Source organism: Ovis aries, chromosome 14 (assembly GCF_016772045.2).
Source record: "Ovis aries strain OAR_USU_Benz2616 breed Rambouillet chromosome 14, ARS-UI_Ramb_v3.0, whole genome shotgun sequence".
NCBI classification, from domain to species: domain Eukaryota; kingdom Metazoa; phylum Chordata; class Mammalia; order Artiodactyla; family Bovidae; genus Ovis; species Ovis aries.
Window position 1 is genome coordinate 7,279,227 of NC_056067.1, and position 20,577 is coordinate 7,299,803.

The 20,577-nt window shown below is 47.6% G+C and overlaps 1 protein-coding gene and 1 long non-coding RNA gene across 7 annotated transcripts in view; one reads left to right on the forward strand and one right to left on the reverse strand.

Annotated features, from left to right (window-relative positions):
• The window catches only part of LOC101121034 (polycystin-1-like protein 2), a 102,150-nt gene that overhangs the window by 8,904 nt on the left and 72,669 nt on the right, over positions 1–20,577 (reverse strand). The window contains exons 27-37 of the mRNA XM_004015493.6: positions 20,273–20,419; positions 17,857–18,056; positions 16,939–17,156; positions 15,891–16,107; positions 12,855–13,083; positions 10,992–11,196; positions 9,673–9,769; positions 6,261–6,398; positions 4,760–4,945; positions 3,552–3,879; positions 1,147–1,280 (exon numbers count right to left, since the gene is read on the reverse strand). Coding sequence (XP_004015542.3) covers positions 1,147–1,280; positions 3,552–3,879; positions 4,760–4,945; positions 6,261–6,398; positions 9,673–9,769; positions 10,992–11,196; positions 12,855–13,083; positions 15,891–16,107; positions 16,939–17,156; positions 17,857–18,056; positions 20,273–20,419 — 2,099 coding nt within the window. The remainder of the gene's footprint in view (positions 1–1,146; positions 1,281–3,551; positions 3,880–4,759; positions 4,946–6,260; positions 6,399–9,672; positions 9,770–10,991; positions 11,197–12,854; positions 13,084–15,890; positions 16,108–16,938; positions 17,157–17,856; positions 18,057–20,272; positions 20,420–20,577) is intronic.
• LOC106990575 (uncharacterized) overlaps positions 1–20,577 on the forward strand; it is an 88,971-nt gene that overhangs the window by 8,815 nt on the left and 59,579 nt on the right. For 4 of the 6 annotated variants that reach the window (XR_009596265.1, XR_009596264.1, XR_003591436.3 and 1 more), the window contains exon 2: positions 11,357–16,145. This is a non-coding gene — a long non-coding RNA (uncharacterized LOC106990575). The remainder of the gene's footprint in view (positions 1–11,356; positions 16,146–20,577) is intronic. The other 2 variants (XR_009596266.1, XR_009596268.1) reach the window with 2 other exon arrangements.

Consider the following 20,577-nt stretch of genomic DNA (forward strand, 5'->3'; position numbering starts at 1 on the left):
CAGTCCGAAAGATGGCAGACGGGAGAGACACAAGCCACCCGAGACCTTGCTGACGTCAGTGGGCTGCTGAATCAGCTAGACCGGAAACCTACTAGGCTTCTCATCAATCAGGTTGTGTTGGGAACAAATTGTTTAAAAGGTTCTTAAACAGCCAGAGAGATGGCAAAAAGAAATAGGAAATTACAAGACGTGCGAATAAATCCCCCAAAAAGGATTTGGAAGAAACTTTTGACAGTAGCGAATGATAATGAAAGTTGAAAGCCTTTTACTTTGCACTTTACACAGTCCTGAAATTTTAAAAGAACTACAAATATTACTTTTTAAAATATGTAATTTATAGAATTCCCTGGCAGTCCAGTGGTTAGGACCCTGTGCTTCCACTTCAGGGGACCCAGGTTCAATGCCAGGTCGGGAGAATAAGATCCCACATGCCACAAAGCGTGGGCAGGAAAAAAAAAAAAAAAAAAAAGGTCATATTTTAAAAGTTTTATTTTTAAAAAAGAGGTGGTTGATTTTAGGAAAATTGATTATTAGCTGAAGAGGCCTTAAATCACTGTTTTTAGTGGATTGTGATTAGCATTAAAAAAGTGTGGAAAGCAGGGAATGGAGAGAAAGAATAGAACACAAAATAGTATTACATGTAGTTAAGGAAATTATTTTTGAAGCCCTTGTCTCAGTTATGTTTTAATATATTGGTATGTGTGTATTAGAATTTGATGTAAAATGGACTTTTACGTGTAGGTTGCACGTAACTTTTGCATTGTACATTGAGATACCGTAAATAAAGTGTGATTTAGGTGAAGTTATCTGTTACCAGGTCACCCCCTCCCCAGCCCTTCACTGCTAGGCCCCCATCCCCACACACAGGAGAGTGGAAAGCTCAAGAACGTGAGCTGCCTTCAGACCCCAACTGTCTCCCAGACTTGAGAGACAGGCCAGAGAGAAATGCAGGCAGCCAGGAAGAAGGGTGGAGCAGCCCTGAAACTTTGCCTTTAGGGGCAAAGGCAGAACTAAGACCCTTTGGCAGTATTGCCCAAACAACCTTTTGCCCTGGAGCTCTGGCCTGGGGGTGAGGAGCCCTAGCCCAGAGGGAGGGGTGTCTATCATCTGGAACATGCAGATAGGTTCACAGGCAAGCCTGCCCACCAAGGGCGCTGGTCTCCAGGGTCAGAGTGACAATGCAGAACAGGTTGACGTTAGCGTTGTAGACCGTGAACTCCACAAACACGGCTCTGGTCAAGCTGTCCAGCCAGGTGTTGTCAAAGAGATACTGGAGGGTTCTGTGGGAAGAGGAGCATTTAGGGGTGTCTCAATACATAGGGGCTCCTTGCCCTCTCAGCCCAGGGAGGAGCCCAACGCTTCCTGTCAAGATTCCTCCCTCTGTTTCTCCTCTGCGCCCCAGGCCCCAGGGCCTTCAGGCTGCTCCTAGGAGTGCAGAGGTTCTAAAAATGTGGTCCCCAGACTGCTAGTATCACATCATCGGGAAACTTGTTAGAAATGCAAATTCTCAAGCTCCACCCCGGATCTCCCCAGTCAGAATCTCTGGGGGTGGGGACCTGGGAATCTGTGCTTGGGTGAGCCATCCAAGGGATTATGATGTGGTTTTTTGGTTTGTTTTAACCATTATCCATCTCTGTCTATCTTTTTAAAGTATACTTGATGTACAATGTTAGTTCAGGTGTACAGCATAGTGATTCAGTATTTTTATAGATTTTAATAACTTCCATTAAAAGTTAGTACAAAGTAAGGCCTATAATTCTCTGTGCTGGACAATATATCCTTGTTGCTTGTCTATTTCATTTTCATTTTTTTTTTTTTTTTTGGCATGTGGAGTAGCATGCGAGATCTCAGTTCCCTGACCAGAGAGATCAAATCCATGCCCCCTGCAGTGGAAGCATGGAGTCTTAACCACTGGACCACCAGGGAAGTCCCAATCTTATACGTAGTACTTCATATCTGACGCATTTTGAAGTTTGAGGACATGCTGTTAGAGGAGCCACATAGAACATTAGGGGCTTGGCAGGCAGCAGCTATAGCTGCCACAGTCCCTCTTGGGCTGGAAGTTCACAAAACCAGTTCCCAGAGATCTGCTCACAAGTGTTGTAGGAACAGCATGTGCCAGAGGGACCTGGGTTCAAAACTTGCCTGCCTCGTGGGCAAGCTGATAACATCTCGAGGTCTCAGCTTCCTCATCTGCAGTGATGTTAACACCAGTGCCTCGGGATCATTATGAAGAGAAAATAGAAATATGTGTGTGTGTGCTTGCAGTATTAATAATAATAGCTGTTATTAGAGCAGTAATGATGGGCCTGTTTTAAAATATGCCCCATCCCTGGTGAGTTTGGGGCTTCCCTGGTAGCTCGACTGGTAAAGAATCTCCCTGCAATGTGGGAGACCCCAATTTGATTCCTGGGTCGGGAAGATCCCCTGGAGAAAGGAAGAGCTACCCACTCCAGTATTCTGGCCTGGAGAATTCCATGGGGTTGCAGAGAGTCAGATGTGACTGAGCGACTTTCACTTTTCTGGTGGGTATGCACCCTGCTGAATGTGTCAGTTCTGAGTGGCAGGAAAACACCTCTTATGTGGAAATAGACTATTTCTGGCCTGTCCTTAATCCCAGGGGACCCCGCCAGGTGTTTTCTTTTGGAGTTTGTTACCTCTGTTCCTTGATGTTGTAATAATGCAGCGGAGGAGCCAGGGGTTCACACGGGTTTACTCACTCACCTGCATCTACACTGCTAACAGGAGCAGTGCCAGGTTTCAGACCTCCAACACTAGAGCGTGCTGGGAGAGGCAGTGTGCGTGAGCCCTGTGTGTCCCCACGCATTCATGCCGAGTGTTCCAGAAATGCAAGGTTCTGGCTGGGCTTTACCCAGGCCTCATCTCAGTGCTGAGTTTGCAGTAGGCAGCTTCAAGCAATGGGATGACGTCCTCCTTCAGACAAAGAGCAGGCTTGCTTCCGCCACTGTAGAAACAGTGGATAAAGTGCTCCACATGCAGTGTTCCTCCTTGGTACTGTCACTCCCTGCATGGGCAAGCATCTATCATGGCCCTTCCTGGGGACTGTCCCATCACCATGAAGCTCTGCTACTGTTTTTTGCTGTGAGGAGTGAAATCCTTTTTCTCTGACCTAGGAGTCTTGTGTCTTCTGCCAGCATCCATGAAACAAACTAGCATGTTAGCTTGTGAGTAGGTAAAACCTCAGAACTTGCAAATTTGTGGTTAAGGTTTAAGAGCCCTAACCACTTCCTACTTGCCTGGTGGTGGGTGCTTTGTGTGGTGCTTCCCCATCTCTCTACTGTTTCTAACTGAGGCCACCAGGCTTGGTGCCCAGGCTGAGAATCCTGGAGGCAGGATCTCTTCCAACTTGGAGGCTACATAGTTCCCAGTGGCCTGAAAATACTACCTGAGTGCCTCTGAATCCCGCAGGCCCTCCCCACAATGATAAAATGAGCTTGGCTCAGCCCTGTTTTGAAGGCTGCACCCGCCAATCAGACCTGGAATCAAGCAAATGTCTTTCCTCTGCTGCAGGTGAATAAAGTAAGCCTTACCTTGATGCACTTTGGCGATCAGTCCCCAAGGGGACCACGTAACCTCCTCCCCGGTACATGGTGAGTTTGCCCCAGAGGGGATACCCTCGGCGCTGGCTCTGGCTCTGGTACCGCCAAGCCTGGGAGAAGTCATTGCTGTTGTTGAGGACGGAGGCATTCCAACCTTCCCCATAGTCTGACAGGTCTTCCACATCCAGGGAATATGGTGCATGGCACCTGTCAATAAAAGCCTGCAGCTGCGGGCCAAGAAGGCAGGAGCTCTCCTGGACCCTCACTTGGCGAATCTGGGCGCTACCAACCAGCTTGGCGTTCCCATCAGTGACAAAGCCTGGGGATGAGAAACACGTGGGTAAATATAGCCATCAACATCATCTTAACATATTCCAAGCTTTTTGGCCTGGATGCTAACACGACCTCCAGTGTACCCACGTAGAATCAGCCAAGAGAATCATGGCCAACCACATTCAACCATTCATCACCATCTCCCCACCTTGCACCTGCTCTACTTTTTGCATAACTTCTCTTGAGGAATGACACACCCTACCCAGGCATCATCTTGGAGACCATTTTTGTCCTTTCCCTCAGTGCTCACCTGTGAGTCAACAGGGCCCATCAGCATGCATCTTCGATGTTCCCACCTCCTTTTCTCCATCACCTCTGCCTCTTGTCCTTACATCAGTCCCATCATTTCTCCCCAGCTTCCTAACCTACCTACCCTCTACTTCAGATTCCATGTGCTGTTTATACCACAGAACTGATTGTTACTGCCTCACAAAGAAGCTGTCAATGGCTCTTCACTTCCTTAAACATAAACTGTGAACTTCCAGAGCCTTCATGATGTGGCCCCTGTTCCTCTGTCCCGCTTTGCTTCTCACAGGTCCTCTACTCCTACCCGACAAGGCAGCCACACTCAACACTCTGTAGTTCCAGGAAGTGTAGTGCCTTGGTGTTTCAGGCTTGCCTTCACTCATGTTGTCCTTTCTGCCTGCCACATCATTTCCGCCTGGCCAACTCTGGCTCAGTTATCTAAGAAGGAGGTTCTTTACACTGCATTCTGGAAGGGTTAGGGGCCCTCAGCGGGTCTCTCCTTCAAAGCATATCATTCTGTGGTTATTGGTTCTCTGTAAGGCTGAGGCAGTGACCCACTGCTGTTCCAAGAAAGGAGTGTGTGCAAGGTGCTGATACACATCCTGGGCTGGGAACAATACCTGGATAATGACTGTACAGGTTGCTCACGAGGGTGGTGTTGGCCCATGTGAAGAACTGTTGGAAGCTCAGCACAGTTGAAAAGCCTTGGGTGAAGCTGTGCTCGAGGTGTCTGTTGAAGTGATAGGCGCTGGGGTCCCTCTGCCCATAGGCAACCAGCAGCAGCATCCACAGAAAGCCCAGGTACGCTGGGAAGGGAAGCACAGCCCCTCATCAGGCAGAAGCCCCAACTCCTACCAAGCGCAGGGCAAGATGTGGAAAGGCACATGGCTCAGAACAGTTGAGGTCTTGTAGACCTGTCACTCGCCCCTCTGGTGACAAAGGAGCCAGTCCTTATAAGGACAGCAGAAAGGAGCAAAGTCCACAGGCCGTGAGCCTCTGTCTGGGTTCAAATTCCAGCTCTGACATTTCCTACCCATGTGCCCTTCGCAAGTGACTTAACCCTTCTGAGTCTCCTTCTCCTCGTCTGTGAAGTGGAGATGAAAATTCTGTCACACAGAGTTGTGATGGAGTCAACAAGTTAATGTTCATAAAGCACTTTAAATAGTGCCTGCATGGACTTTGTGCTGTCTAAATGTTTCTTAAAGAGGATTTTTTAAAAATGGGGCTCCAGGGACTCCCCTGGTGGTCCAGGGCTTCCACTGCAGGGGGCACGGGTTCGATCCCTGGTTGGGAGCTAATACCCCACATGCTGTGCGGCACGGCAAAAAAAAGGGGGTGCTCTGCCAAGTTGCAATGCTCAGGATAGAGTGATAAAGATGACAGATGTGTTCCCTGCCCTCATGCAGCTCACCTGTAAACAGATGAGTGTGACCTAAGGGCCATTAGGTACAAAGATTTAGTTTAGAAAGCCCGAAGTTAGAATCATGTGGGGGATGCATAACCTTACTGAACCGGAATCTCTGGGTCCATGGCTTGGGAATATGCATTCTGGCACCCCTCCCTCCACATCAAGATGACTTATTGGGGTTCTGCCCACACCCCTCTTGTTCTTCATTCTGTATATGCAATTCCTACGCAAGCTCCTACTAAAGCTGTGTGCTTTAGCCATACGTGCTTGGCCAGTGGAAGCACAAACGCAAGCATGGCCTCCTTGTCATGGAAGCTTTGGGAGAGTGTGTTTCATGAAACAAAGGAAAGAACCAAGAAGGATGAAAATATGAGATCCAGGCCACAGCTTCAACACAGTAGAATAACAAAGAGAATTCTCAGGGCCCAGTGAAGGGGGACCTCAGAGTGACAGTAGCCAGTCTTTACAAGAGCTTGTCAGAGGACTCCCAGAGAGACTCCCCCGGAAGATGAAGAGACAGAATGTCTCGTGTGAATGCACATCTCAAGAGACATCTAGAACACTAATCGGGGGTTGACCAGTGCCTGGAAAACCAAATGAATAAACAGAACAAAAAGAGTAGAAAAAGAAAAGAGATTGTACCACATCTGTTCAGGTCGGTGTTAAGAACCAGCACGTGGGAAGGTCATTGATAGGTAATCTTGGCTGCCTACCCAAGATTTCTCTGATTAAGGCAAACGCTTTCTGCTCCTTGAGGTGCATGGTTTTCATCTTCTCAATGTCAGAGGCCAGAGGTGGCTGGTAGATATCCTTTCTGCTGTTTCTTCGTGCTCGGAACAAGGCAGAGGGGTCTGTGAAAGTGAAGGGCATAAGAGCAGTCCCCCAAATGGGCAGTGGAACCAGGTCGTACATTTGCAACTGAGAGACTCCCCTCACCAGGTACCACGGGACCCATCATCCCCCCTCTTCAGGAGCCATTTCCCAATGCTGCCCTCCATTCCTCTGCCTGGGCTATCCCAGTGCCCAGGGTCCCGTCCCTTCTTCTCCAGGAACAGATGCCTCCCATTACTGTGGTCTCACCGATCATTGGATGCAGTCTTCCTGTGTTCCTGAACTCTAAGGTGGATCTCAGTGCTTCCTAAACTTGGAAAGATGAGGGTATCTAATATCTCAAAGTCCTGGTATGTCTAATTCCAAGTATCTTCTTTCTCAGACCACTTTGCTGCTACTGCTGCTAAGTCACTTCAGTCGTGTCTGACTCTGTGTGACCCCATAGACGGCAGCCCACCAGGCTCCGCCGTCCCCAGGATTCTCCAGGCAAGAACACTGGAGTGGGTTGCCATTTCCTTCTCCAATGCATGAAAGTGAAAAGTGAAGGTGAAGTCGCTCAGTCTTGTTTGACTCTTCGCGACCCCATGGACTGCAGCCTACCAGGCTCCTCTGTCCGTGGGATTTTCCAGGCAAGAGTACTGGAGTTGGGTGCCATTGCCTTCTGGCTATAATTTTCACAAACTCACCCTATAGAAGCCTACAATTCAGTGACTTTAGTAAATTTATAGAGTTGTTCCACCATCACCACAACCCAGTTTTAGAGTGTTTCTGTTACCCCTAGAGGTTCCCTCATGTCTCTGAAGTTAGTGTCTACTCCCACTCTATCTCTACCCTCAGCCTCATTAATTTGCTTCTGTATCCATAGATTTTTCTTTCTAGACATTTCATATAAATAGAGTCATATGTACATATTTTTTTGTATCTGGCATCTTTTACTTAGTGTAATGATTTGATGCTCATCCATGTTATGTATATTAGTAGTTAGTTTCTTTTTATGTTTGAGCAGTATTCTGTTGAATGGACATACTACGTTTTGTTTAATTCACCTATTGATGGATATTTGGATTACTCCTGGTTTGGGCTATTAAGAATAGTGTGTCTATGAATGTTTTGTATGGACGTATATTTTCATTTCTCTTGGGTAGATTCCTTGGAGTGGCTAAGTATCTTTTGACTATTGCGAATGAAACTGCTGTGAACGTTTGTGTACAGATTCCTGTATGAAAATAAGTCCTCATTTCTCTGGGATAAATGCCCAAGAGTGCAATTGCCAAGTCAAATGGTAAACCCATTTTTAGTTTTGAAAGGAACTGCCAAACTGTTTTCCAGAATGTCTGTACCATTCTACATTCCCACTGGGACTGTATCAGTCCTCCAGCTTCTCTGCGTCCTTGTCTGCATTTGGTATTAACACCGTTTATAGGCAGTCTGATATGGCTATGTTGACCCAACTGTCTTTTTAGATCCACGCCCCTCTGTCCATCCCCACTGCTAACGCATGCCATCCCCAGTCTAGGACCATTTCACTAGTCTTCCTACTGGCCTCCCCACTTCTACCGTTGACCCCACTACCTCTGGTCTCCAAGAGCAGTCATAGTAATCTTCCTAAAATCACAAATCTCCTATTTAAGACACTCCAAAGCCCCAGCCTGGCCCCAGGACATGGCATGGCCTGGTCCTCACCCACTTCTCTGCCCTCATCTTGAACCACTCCTTCCACGTGCACACAGCTCCCCATGCTCTAGCCACCCTGTCAGCAACTGCTATAAAACGACAAGCTATGGTTCCACCTCAGGGTCTTTGCACATACTCAGTGTTCAGTCCTTCCCTGTCCCATCCTCTGGGAGCCAGCTTAGGTACCCCTTCAGCAGAGAGGCCTACACCCTCTTATTCTACCCTCCTCATTCTTTCTTACAAGTCATTTTGTACATTTATTTGTTAGTGTGTCTCCCAAATGGGCTGTTTATTCCAAGTGTGCTAAGTCACTTCAGTCATGTCCAGCTCTTTGTGACCCCATAGACTGTAGCCCACCAGGCTCCTCTGTCCATGGGGTTCTCCAGGCAAGAATACTGGAGTGGGTTGCCATGCTCTTCTCCAGGGGATCTTCCCGACCCAGGGATCGAACCTGCATCTCTTACATCTCCTGCCCTGGCAGGCGGGTTCTTTACCTCTAACACCACAAATGCCTTTTATTCTAAGAGCAGTAACCTGTTCCAGCCAGTCAGTGCTGTGTTGCTAGGGCTGAGTGGAGAGCAAGGATTGATTTCCAACAGGCAAGAGGGAACTTTTGGGGGTAACACAGCTGTTCTGAATTGTGGTGATAGTTGCACAACTCTATAAATTTACTAAAATCAATGAATTATACACTTACAGTGATTGGGTTTTATGTAAATCATGTTCCCAAGGCAGTGTATTGCCTGGAACACAGCAAGTACTCCCTGGATAAATGCCAAAGGAATGACTGATGAATATTTAATTGATTGGGAGGCTGACGTCTCTTTGGAGAAAATTAATTTTTGACTTGGAAGATGGTTTTAATGGACTTTTTGGATCTGCAAAGCCAAAGCCCTATTGGAGGACGGAAGGATCCAGGCCCGTGAGGAGGTCACCATACTGCCTGGGGATACAGGGGTATGGGCTTTTGTTTGCTCCTGTTTTTCCTTGAGAGTCAGAATCTCTGCATAGACTGTTGGAGTGTTGATTCTGTTCTGTTTGCCTGTTTGTTTTTTGTAATTCTCTTATTGTAGGGACCCTCAGGAGTTTTGGCTGGAAAGTGAGAGGTCAGGTTGGGGGGAAGAGGTCTGGTCATGGGCTCCTCTGACCAGAGGCAGCATGGCTGTGTTCCACTAAAATGCTTTACAAAAGCAGGTGCTGGGCTGGATTTGGGCCCCCGGCTGTTGTTTGCAGACCCTTGTCTGGGAACCCTAATTACAACTCTCTTGTCCCCCATTCTCACCCCTCACCCCCACAACTTGTATTTTAGTTCTCTAATGACCTGAATCCTGGAGAGGAAAGCTTGCTTGGTATTACACAGAGGATGATGGCCCCCGCTGAACATGGACCCCATGGTGCCTCTTCATACTTGGGTGTCAGAAAGGCTTGGATAGGGGAGGAATGATGTTGCCCAGGAGACAGAGGAGGAGGCACTTGTTCCTGGATGGTCTGGGGGTGCCTCAGCAGTAGGGCTGAAGTCTGATGGGGAGCAAAGGTCTGAGCCCAGGATCACCCAGTGGCTGGGCTCTGTGGGGCTTTCTCAGCCTTGTCAGCCCCCTGCCTGCACCCAGGCACCATTACCTGGGCCAGAGAGATGTCCCAGGAGGGGGACCACAGGCTCCTCCTCGTCCTCCACTCGCTTCAACACCAGCGCAAAGAAAGCTGCGAACCCCAGCACCTGGAAAACACCCATCGTGAACCCCAAGCCTGTGTTGGAAACTCTGTCAATTCCTGGTCTGAGTTGGGTAGAATGGGAGATACATTGGTGTCCTGGGACAGGAGCCATGCTCTGGGGCAGCCAGGTGGGAACCAACCCATCCTCTGCAGAGAGGGCACATGGTCATGAAGTGTGTGTGCGCCTGGTCACCAGCCAGGCCAAGACAGGCAAATCCTTGAACTCACCGTGTTTCTGGCATTCCCTGAGCCTCCCACCCACTGCTATCCTTTTGCTTAGCCTTTCTGTTACGTCTCAGCCTGGTGACTTACACCTCCCTAGCATATACGCCTACCTGCTCCCTCCGTCTGTCCCTCCCTTTCTATATGAAGTAATTCCTCCCATTACATTGTGTCTGCACCCACAGTATAGAAGCATAAGGCTCAGGTCTCTGTTCTTAATATTCTCAGACTGGATTGGGGCAGGTGTTAGGAGCTGTTTTGGGTGGGGGCGTGAGAAAGATTCTGCAATGCCTCGTAGGTAGAAAGAGTCTCTCTATAAATGTTCCCTCATTTCTGTAGCTTCCCCTTACCCCATGCCAGTATTCCTACCGCCTGGCTTCTTCCAGGCCAGGTTCAGTGACTCTGACTGCTCACTTGCATAATTTTACATTTTCAGGAATAGGAGTGTATTTCCAGTTCATGGACACATTTAATGACTTGGTGTTTTTATTTTCTGAAAATAAAGTTCTTGTAAGTTGCACATGCCACAATCAAAAGCATCCTAGCCCTGAGGAAATATATCATTCCTGTTTTACATGTGACCTAGGGCAAGAATTTTTTGTGACCTTATCCTCTTTTGTTGTTGTTCTTCAGTCTCTAAATCTTGTCTGACTCTTTGTGACCCTGTGGACTGCAGCACACCAGGCTTCCCAGTCCTTCATCTCCCAGAGTTTGCTCAAACTCATGTCCACTTTACCTCAGGTGTTCCCATCTGTAAAGTGGAGGTGAAGACCCTCCCAAGGGTGACAGTGATGATGAGATGCCAGCATTTGGCCACGAGGGAGTATGGGTTATCCTGGTAATTACCTTCCTGCCCCAGGTCTACCCAGAAGTGGCCCTACAGCTGGGTTTGTTGAATGAACAGATGAGGAAACTGCTGAAGCCTAAGGAGGGAGCAGCTGGAAGGAGGGAAAGCATGGACAGAGGGGAGGAGGACATGAGGGCAGCCCCACAGAGGTCCTGACCTTCAGTGGCTGGGTGACAAACACGCTCTCCACGAAGGAGACGGCCATGGAGATGAGCCACTTGAGGGAGCTAGTCCGCCCGTAGTGCAAGCCGTAGAGCATGGTGAAGAAGGCTGCCACCCCACTTGTGACTGCCACCAGGAGCCAGCCCACCAGGACACACCACCAGGGCAGGCCTCGAGGGAGCTTGCTTGCCTGCAAGGAACTGCAAGAGAGGGTGGATATAATCAGTGTGGCACCATTTGGGCTCAAGTTCAACTCCTGCTCCACCTCCACCAGCTGCATGACTTGGTCAAGCTCCTTGACCCCTCAGACCCTGAGTTTTCTCCTTGTCTTGTTCTGTATTCTGTCTGATATACATACAGATATGCTATTGAGGTCACCTTTACTCAATGCTTACTGGACGCAGGAGGGCCGAGAGGAGCTACTCCACATTCAAGGTCAGGAGGGGTGGCGGTGAGGAGATACCCCTCACCCAAGGTAAGAAGCAGTGGCTGCACTTTGCTGGAGCAGCCGTGAAGAGATACCCCACGTCCAAGGTAAGAGAAACCCAAGTAAGACAGTAGGTGTTGTGAGAGGGCATCAGAGGGCAGACACACTGAAACCATAATCACAGAAAACTAGTCAATCTAATCACACGGACCACAGCCTTGTGTAACTCAATGAAACTAAGCCATGCCGTGTGGGGCCACCCAAGACGGGCGGGTCATGGTGGACAGGTCTGACAGAGTGTGGTCCACTGGAGAAGGGAATGGCAAACCACTTCAGCATTCTTGCCTTGAGAACCCCATGAACAGTATGAAAAGGCAAAATGATGGGATACTGAAAGATGAACTCCCCAGGTCGGTAGGTACCCAATATGCTACTGGAGAACCTCCAGAAAGAATGAAGGGATGGAGCCAAAGCAAAAACAATACCCAGTTGTGGATGTGACTGGTGATAGAAGCAAGGTCCAATGCTGCAAAGAGCAATATTGCATAGGAACCTGGAATATAAGGTCCATGAATCAAGGCAAATTGGAAGTGCTCAAACAGGAGATGGCAAGTCTGAACATCGACATTCTAGGAATCAGCAAACTAAAATGGACTGGAATGGGTGAATTTAACTCAGATGACCATTATATCTACTACTGTGGGCAGGAATCCCTTAGAAGAAATGCAGTAGCCATCATGATCAACAAAAGAGTCCGAAATGCAGTTCTTGGATGCAATCTCAAAAATGACAGAATGATTTCTGTTCGTTTCCAAGGCAAACCATTCAGTGTCACAGTAATCCAAGTCCATGCCCCAACCAGTAATGCTGAAGAAGCTGAAGTTGAATGGTTCTATGAAGACCTACAAGACCTTTTAGAACTAACACCCAAAAAATATGTCCTTTTCATTATAGGGGACTGGAATACAAAAGTAGGAAGTCAAGAAACACCTGGAGTAACAGGCAAATTTGACCTTGGAATATGGAATGAAACAGGGCAAAGGCTAATAGAGTTTTGCCAAGAGAACACACTGGTCACAGCAAACACCCTCTTCCAACAACACGAGAAGACTCTACACATGGACATTGCCAGATGGTCAACACCGAAATCAGACTGATTATATTCTTTGCAGCCAAAGTTGGAGAAGCTCTATACAGTCACCAAAAACAAGACCAGGAGCTGACTGTGGCTCAGATCATGAACTCCTGATTGCCAAATTCAGACTTAAATTGAAGAAAGTAGGGAAAACCGCTAGACCATTCAGGTATGATCTAAATCAAATCCCTTATGATTATACAGTGTAAGTGGGAAATAGATTTAAGGGACTAGATCTGATAGAGTTGCCCAGGATGCAGGCCTCTAGGCTGGGAACACCCAGGGCAGTGGATTACCTGGAGTGTGCTGGGGGCAGGGTTCCAGCCTGTGCCACCAGACAGCCCTTCAGGGTCTGTAGCTGCCCTAGTGCCCTGCTGTGGCTCTGACTCTGGGAGGAGCCCTGGGGCTCCAGGAGCAGCAGCTCTTGCTCCAGGTGCTCCAACTGAAGGTAGAGACACTGCCGGAAGGCACTGTTCTTCCAGGCATCACTTGGGCCCTCCGTGGGCCTGGGGCGTTGCATGTCTTCTGGAGGACAAGGGAGAGAAAGAGCATCAGCTGGTGCTGAATGACAGAGTAGACTGCCTGCAATAGAAATAGGGGTGTTGGTGATGGTTTTCTTCTCTCGAGCACTCGAGAAACCTGAGATTCAGAAAGATGGGGTTCTCAGCCCACATGGTCTGAGTGTGCTCCTTGCCCAAAAGTCCCATGGATAGAAGACCCTGCCAGGCTACAGTCCATGGGTCCACAAAGAATCAGACATGACTGAGCAACTGAGCACACACATATTTCTAGTCTATTATCAAGGGTATTTTCAAAATTTCCTTACACATAGAAGAGATGAGAATAATATACCTATTGCCCTCCCACAGCATATACCCACAGTCCACATTTTGGCAAGTCTTGTCTCTGCCCCGCAGTGTTTTTTTGTTTTTTTTTTTTTTCCTGGAGTATATAAAAAGCAAATCCTAGACACAGAGTTCTCTCATCTGCAAATATTTTAATACATACAAGATTTTAATTTGAAGCCAAGTTTGCCTATTGCCAAAGATGGTGTAAGTCTTGATCTTTTGTTTTTAGTTTTTTTATTATGAAAAATTCTAAATTAGAAAAGAGAATGAGATGAACCTGTACCCATTGCTCAAAATTATCTCCTCATGGCCAGTTGTATCTCACCTAAATTCCGAGCCCCATGTCCTGACACTAAATATTCTCCTGTATCAGGAAAAGGCTCCTTTTAAAAACAAAACCAATGTCATTATCAATTTTTAAAACAATTAATAGCAATTCCTTAACAGCATGAAACAGCCAGTGAAAAAGTTTCCCCTGATTACTTCTGAATGTTCTTCTGCAGTTCTTTGCTTCAAATTTCAGTTTCCTAAAAAGTTTTTTAAAAAGCAAAGGAGTTTTATGTCTTAAATTACAGAGGTAAAACATATTCATGCAAGAAAAACACACTTTTGACCCTTTCCACTGTTTACCCATACCTTCTAAGGGAAGCTTGGCCTCTCCAGGTAGAGCCTGGCCTGAGTCCCTGGATCCTGAGATGGGAGACCGGCACCCCTGGGGCTTTCTCCTGGGCAAGAAGAGCCCAGGTCTGGACCAGAGTTCATTTTCATAAAGGGTGCATGAAACTGGATATAACAGATGGCACGATGGAGCACCCTGGCTCCAGGACCCCTCTCCAGTCACAAGTGAGAAGTGACTGGGCAAATAAATGATGTGGAGAAAGTAGAGGCTCAGACCAGCTGTGGGTAAAGGAGTGGCAACACAGACCCTGCCTCCCTTGACTCAACTCAGGCCTCCTACCCCACCCCAACTCCTTCCTGGGCCTCCCTCACTGACGCCACAGCTAGTTTCCAGCATCAACAGCCTTGGTGTTGCAAGCATTCTGGCAGTGTTTCCAGAAGATCCCACCACTCCCAATGATAATCGCTTACTGAATCCCTGCTCTGTGTCAGTCTTGGGTCTAAGCAGTTCACATGTCCAAATAATCTCACCGATTCCTCAGAACCAGCCAAGGAGAGGGCTGGATCAATGCTTCCATTTTACAGAGGAAGAAATGGTTTTCTCAGGGAGGTTGACCAACTGTCCAAAGCTGCACAGCTGCTCTTGCATGTGGGAGAGCCCCAGGTCTGACCAACTCTATAGTCCTTGTTCTAAGGCCCGTGCTGTGAATGCCTATGCCCCCAAAACCCAAAGACCCCCAAACAGGAATTAGTGTCCAGTGTGGGCATCAGCAGAGCTCCTGCTATGATGACCTTCATGGGCAGCCCAAGCCCAGCTCTCTGAGGCTAATCTTCCAGTGTGGCTAGAACACAGGGGTCAAAATGGAGCTGACCATGGGGTCAGCATGGGCCTGGCCAGGTGGGCTTTGAGTGTTCCATTAAGGAACTGGGACCTTGTCAGTGGGGCAGTGGCTGACAGTCTACATAACAGTCACCAAAGTGATTGGTTTAAAATGCAGATTCCTGGCCTCACTCCAGAAAATTTAATTCACTGTATCAGAAGTGGGCCAAAGAGTTATGAATTCAAACTCCCCAATCTATAGAGCCCATTTTTGTATTCTAAACAAGGTTAAGACAGTGATCAGTCTTGTGTTTTAAAAATGGCAGCATACTTAAGCCACACCACCTAATATGGCAGCCACTTGCCATGTGTGACTATTGAAATTAAAACTAATTTAGTTCCCTAGTCACACTGGCCATGTTTTAAGTGTGCCAATAGCTGCTTGTGGCCAGTGGCTGCCATATTGGTCAATGGAGACATAGACCATTCCTGTCACTGTGAGAAGTTCTATTGGACAACTGATCTAAGCACTGGAGACAGCGATCTAGGTGGAAAGGGGCAAGAGGGGAGTCAGACTAGTTCAGACCAGAATAATGTGCAGTACACATGTGCAGCTCTCCATGTAATTCATGATCCGGCAACAAGCAATGTGAAAGCAGTGCAGGAGATACTTAAAGGCTAAAGAGCACGTGGCTGGAGACACTGTTGTGGGCTGAGTGGTTGAGTTGCTCCTCTGAGGAAAGGACACGTCAGCCAAGAATACAAGCTGAGTAGGCATTAGCCATGCAAAGAGAGGAGAGAGAACATTAACGGTCAGAAGACTAACAATGTATACAGGCCTTCATGGGAAGGCACCTTGGAATTATGTGGAGACCAGGATACCTGTAGTACAGAGAGGGAGGCTGTGGTGAGTGGTCGGAGTGGAGGCTGGTGAGGGAAACCCTGGGAGGACTTCTTGACCCCCTAGTGATACAGACACAGCCCTCAGTCCTGCATCCACCTGGCTCCAACATGCCCTCTCTAAGCAGAGAAATATCAAGACTCACCTTTTACTTGTACTGATCCAAGAGTGAGTGTTAAAGGGGCCCCTGTCTGGCTGAGTTCCTCCGAGAAGACCTGTCCTGCTTTGTTGTGTTGACAGATGACATCTTCCATCAAGGCCAGCAGTTGGTTGATGTTCATTGAGTTCATGGAGTCCCAGCCCAAGAGAGGGGGTGGCACCTTCAGAGCTTTGAATAGGGAGCTGACAAGTCTCCACAAATCCTGCAAGTCATCCAGTCGGAACAGGATGTGAACTACAGGTAAGGGGACAGCAGAGTACTCAAGAGCACTCACCCTGGGGCTGGACACTCGGGGTCTGATCCCAGGTGTGCCTACTGAGACATGACCTTGGACCACCTTGAGCTTCTGTTTTGTCCTGCATAAAATCTCTATTCTAGGATTTCAACTGACACATTTCAGGCTATATTCCTCAAAGTGTGGCACATAGTAGGTGCTCAATAAATGCGTAATGAATGCATGAATACAGAGGGAATTCTTTCTGGGTACTTCCAGCCTATGATCTGTAGTGAAAGTATATTTTGTACAGAATAGATACTCAAAAAAGGTATCTGTGCGTGTGTGAATGTATGTTATAGGTCTGTGCTTGCACATGTGTACAAACAAGTGTATCCACGCACATGTGTGTACATGTGTATGGAGATGTGTGTGTGTTGTTTGCATATATGTATGTGTTGTAGATGTGTGGTGTGTGTGAATGTATACATGTGGCATGTGTGTAAGCATTCGTGTGGGCACATGTGAGCACATGTAAACGTGTGCACTGTGCAGATATACATTGTGTGCATCTGTACATATTTGTGGGTGCATCCAAGGTTTGTGTGAATGTATGTACATGTGGCATGTGTGTGTGCGTGCATGTGTACGTGTCATGAACACGTGTTTGCACATATGTGTACTGCGCATGTGTGCAGTTGATGAATCTTGGTGGCTGATGCTGTCAGAAAACATGGACTGCAGGCCTCAAACCCCAGTCCCCACCCTAGCTTCTTCCCAGGCTGGAAGTCCCCCTATGCTGCTGGGGTTGAGACCTGCCTTGGTCACTGCTTCAGGCGTCAGAAGGCCATCCTCCATGGGCTGTGGTGAGGGCGCCAGGCTGAGGTGCTGCCCGTCCCATTTCCCAGCGTTCTGCTCCTTGGCCACCCGAGGACGGGTATTCCGAAAGATCTGAACGATCAGGAGGTTGATGGGGAACATGAGGAGTGAGCTCTCCAGCCCAATCATCACTTCCTGCCAAGTGAACTCGATTTGACCTGGGGCAGATGGAGGGCAAGGGTCAAGGAGAGAGTCCCCTCCACCCTTCCCAGAATGTGGCTGTGCAGCAAGGGTTAACCTTGCCTGAAGAGAGGTCTGCCTCTTGAATGGCTCCAAGGCTGGGGGCAGGGGGCCGGCGGGTGGTGACCACTGAGCCCTTGGGATGTCCTGCCTGGTGGGTGTGCCTTTGTTTACCTGGTTTCTCGGGTCATCTGGTATAGTCTGTGCTAACAGTGTTATTTATGGTGGGGGCCTTGGTTGCCCTGTATCACCTCAACGTCTAAAGGAGCTGGAGTCTTAGGTCAGTCATCCAGGGTTAGCCATGTCTATGTTAGCATGCCCCAATAAAAACTAGACACTAAGGCTCAAGAGAGGATCCGTGGTTGGCATTACTCTGCACATGTGATCACATGTCATTGTCTGAAGGAGTGAGTGCCATCCAGACTCCACTGGAAGCTCAGTGCCTAGTCTCCCATGGATCCTGCCCCATATACCTCTCCCCTTTTCTGATTTTGATCTGTATCCTTTCTCTAATAATTATGAGTATAATGGCATATCTGACTTCTGAGTCCTTCTAATGAGTTATTGAACTTCAGGGTAGTCTTGGGACCTCTGAAACTGCATGGCATTTCTGGGGCAGTGACAGCTCATGTCTGCTGCCGGTAGGCCTGTTCTCCATGCCTTGAGAGTGGGAGTTACCCAAGTCCATCTTTTGCTCAGCTGGGTCCTTGGGGACACCCCAGAACATGATGCTGGTCAGCATGGTGCAGAGGAGCAGTGAGAAGCAGCAGGACACCCTCTGGACACGTGTGAAGTTGCTCCAAGCTGAGCTGCTGAAGATGGAGCACCAAATGTGGCCATCCTTGAAGCCTGTGGAGGTCTTCATGAAAAACAGGTGGCTGTGGACAGACCAGGGGAGAGTGACAGGCATTAGGGAGACAGGAATAGGGGAGAAGCCTGGTCTCTTTGGAGCAATCCTGGACTGAGAGAGAGGATTTGTTTCTAAAATTCTTCATCTGTTTTTTTTTTTTTTCTGTTATAGAAGAAATACAGCATCATAGTAGCATCATTTAGAATTAGTGATGGGGACTCTGGAAAGAGTGGTTGGAGCCCTCTTACCTACTGTGTGACCTCAGGCAAGTTACTTTACTCTTTGTACCTCAGTTTACTTATCTGTAAAATGGGGGGAGGCAGTTAATAACGGAAAGTGCTTCACTGGATTGTTGAAAGGATTAAAAGTGATAAAAGCATTTGGCAAAGTAGCTGACATACAGGTGAGTATTCATCAGTGTTAGCAATAATTTTGTTATAATTTTTATATAATAATGTAACTCTTAATATTATTTGCTTTGTTATAATTACAGCGTTAGAGAATAGTGGTTAAAAATCCCAGGTTTTGGATTCAGACTGAGTTGAGAGAGTAAAAATTGTGAAACAGGATCTCAGAAAAGGCATCACATTCTCGTAAAGGATTTGTATTATTTCCCTGTGAGTAGAATGTAGTTCAACCTCAGGAGCTTTTGAAAGATGCAGATTCTGATAATAGAGTGTCCCGAGCAGAGATTTCCTACTGTCGCTTGTTCTGATTGGTCAGTGCCAGCACCCTCCAGGGTTGTACAATACTTTGACTGTCACTGTAGGGAATGTGGGTGCCCTAGACCCAGAGCAAAGGTGAAGAAAGAGAGAGAGGTCAGTTGCCAAAAACAGTGTCCATGTTATTTGTCTTATTCAGCAAATATTTGATACCCCCAGTGCCCTGTCCCAGGCTGTCTGCTGGGCCCCAGGGATTCACAGGGATGAGAAGCTCCTGACTTCAGAGAGCTCATTGCCAGGTTTCTAGGCATCATGTGTGCTGATGCAGTTGGAGATAAGAGGTGCTCCTGGAACTGAGTACTTAGCCTGAACCACACAGTGTGCCAAGCACATTACTACATCGTTCCATGGGACCCAAGGCCCCCTATGGGGTAGGCACATTGAATTGGTCAGTTTTCAGATGCGGAAGCTGAGACCTGGGGAGGTGTGGTGACTTATCCAGGGTTACACAGCAAGTCACCAGCAGGCTTGTGGGACTTTATGACCTGTGCCCACATCTATTTTATGCCTCTGTTGGGGTCCAAGTTTCTCTGGTTCAGACTTCTTCCCCCTTGGAGGCTGAGCTGCTCCCAGTGGCAGCTGGGAGAAAATGTCACTTTTTGGTAGATAAACTAAAAGTAGACCGAATGCCCGTGTGTAGGAGAATTGTGGGTCATCCATTCTGTGGAATATCATGCAGCCAATAAGGAAAGTTTAACTCAGAAGTTTGACCTTCCTAGAAGGATGTGTGTGATATATTATTAAAGTGAAAAGTGAAAATGAAGTTGCCCAGTTGTGTCTGACTCTTTGCGACCCCATGGACTGTAGCCTACAGGCTCCTCCGTCCATGGGATTTTCCAGGCAAGAATACTGGAGTGGGTTGCCATTTCCTTCTCCAGGAGATCTTCCCGACCCAGAGATTGAACCCGGGGCTCCCGCATGGTAGGCAGATGCTTTACCATCTGAGCCACCAGGGAAGTCCTTTAAAAGAAAAAAGGCAACATATTCAGAATAACATGCTGTTTTAAAAGATATAAAATAAACGGCAATATGTGGTGTCCTGTGTGTGTGGGTGTACAGGCATGTACATTTGTATCTGCTTATGTGTGTCTGGGAAGAGCTGTGGAAGGGTGCACGACAGGAAAGGGGATGAGGGAGTGAGTAAAGCACGGGAGAGGCTGAAGAACGCAGTGAGAGTAAAGCGATGTGAAGAAGAGGCTCCAGGTGGCCAGACATGGAATCACCATTCAGATCAGTCTGTTCACTCATACAGAAAGTATTATTCTGTGACATCCAAGGAAATTTGGATAACTGTTCTATAACTGTTATCACCACCTGAAGATAATTCTGCCTTGAAGGGTCCAGGGCCCTTCTATCACATCAAGAAAAACTGATTAGTCATTAATATCACGCATTCAGAGCTACCCAGACCTGCAAGCAGAAACATGCTTTTATTTGGCTGAGACTGAATTATGAGGCAACTTCTCTAGAGATGAAATGACAAAGTAAAAGAGCATTTGCTTTAAAGAAAAGAGAACAGTACCTGAATTGTTTCCTGTCCTCCTCTGTGGCCACCGGAAATACCTTGTCAAGGACACAGTCTCCGACATCGATGGATAGCCATGAGTTGCAGAGGAAGTACCACTTCCGGTCCATTGCCAGGTCATGCACCAGCACCCGGCTTACATACCTGGAGGGGACCCACACTTTTGAAGATAATGTTAGGTGGATGAGATGTCTTTGGACCCCTTGAAGATAATGTTAATATATTGCAGACCTGAGCCCAAGAACGAGAACTCCTAAAAAGAGACTTTGTATTTTTCTTCATTGCCGTTAGTGCCTTGATCA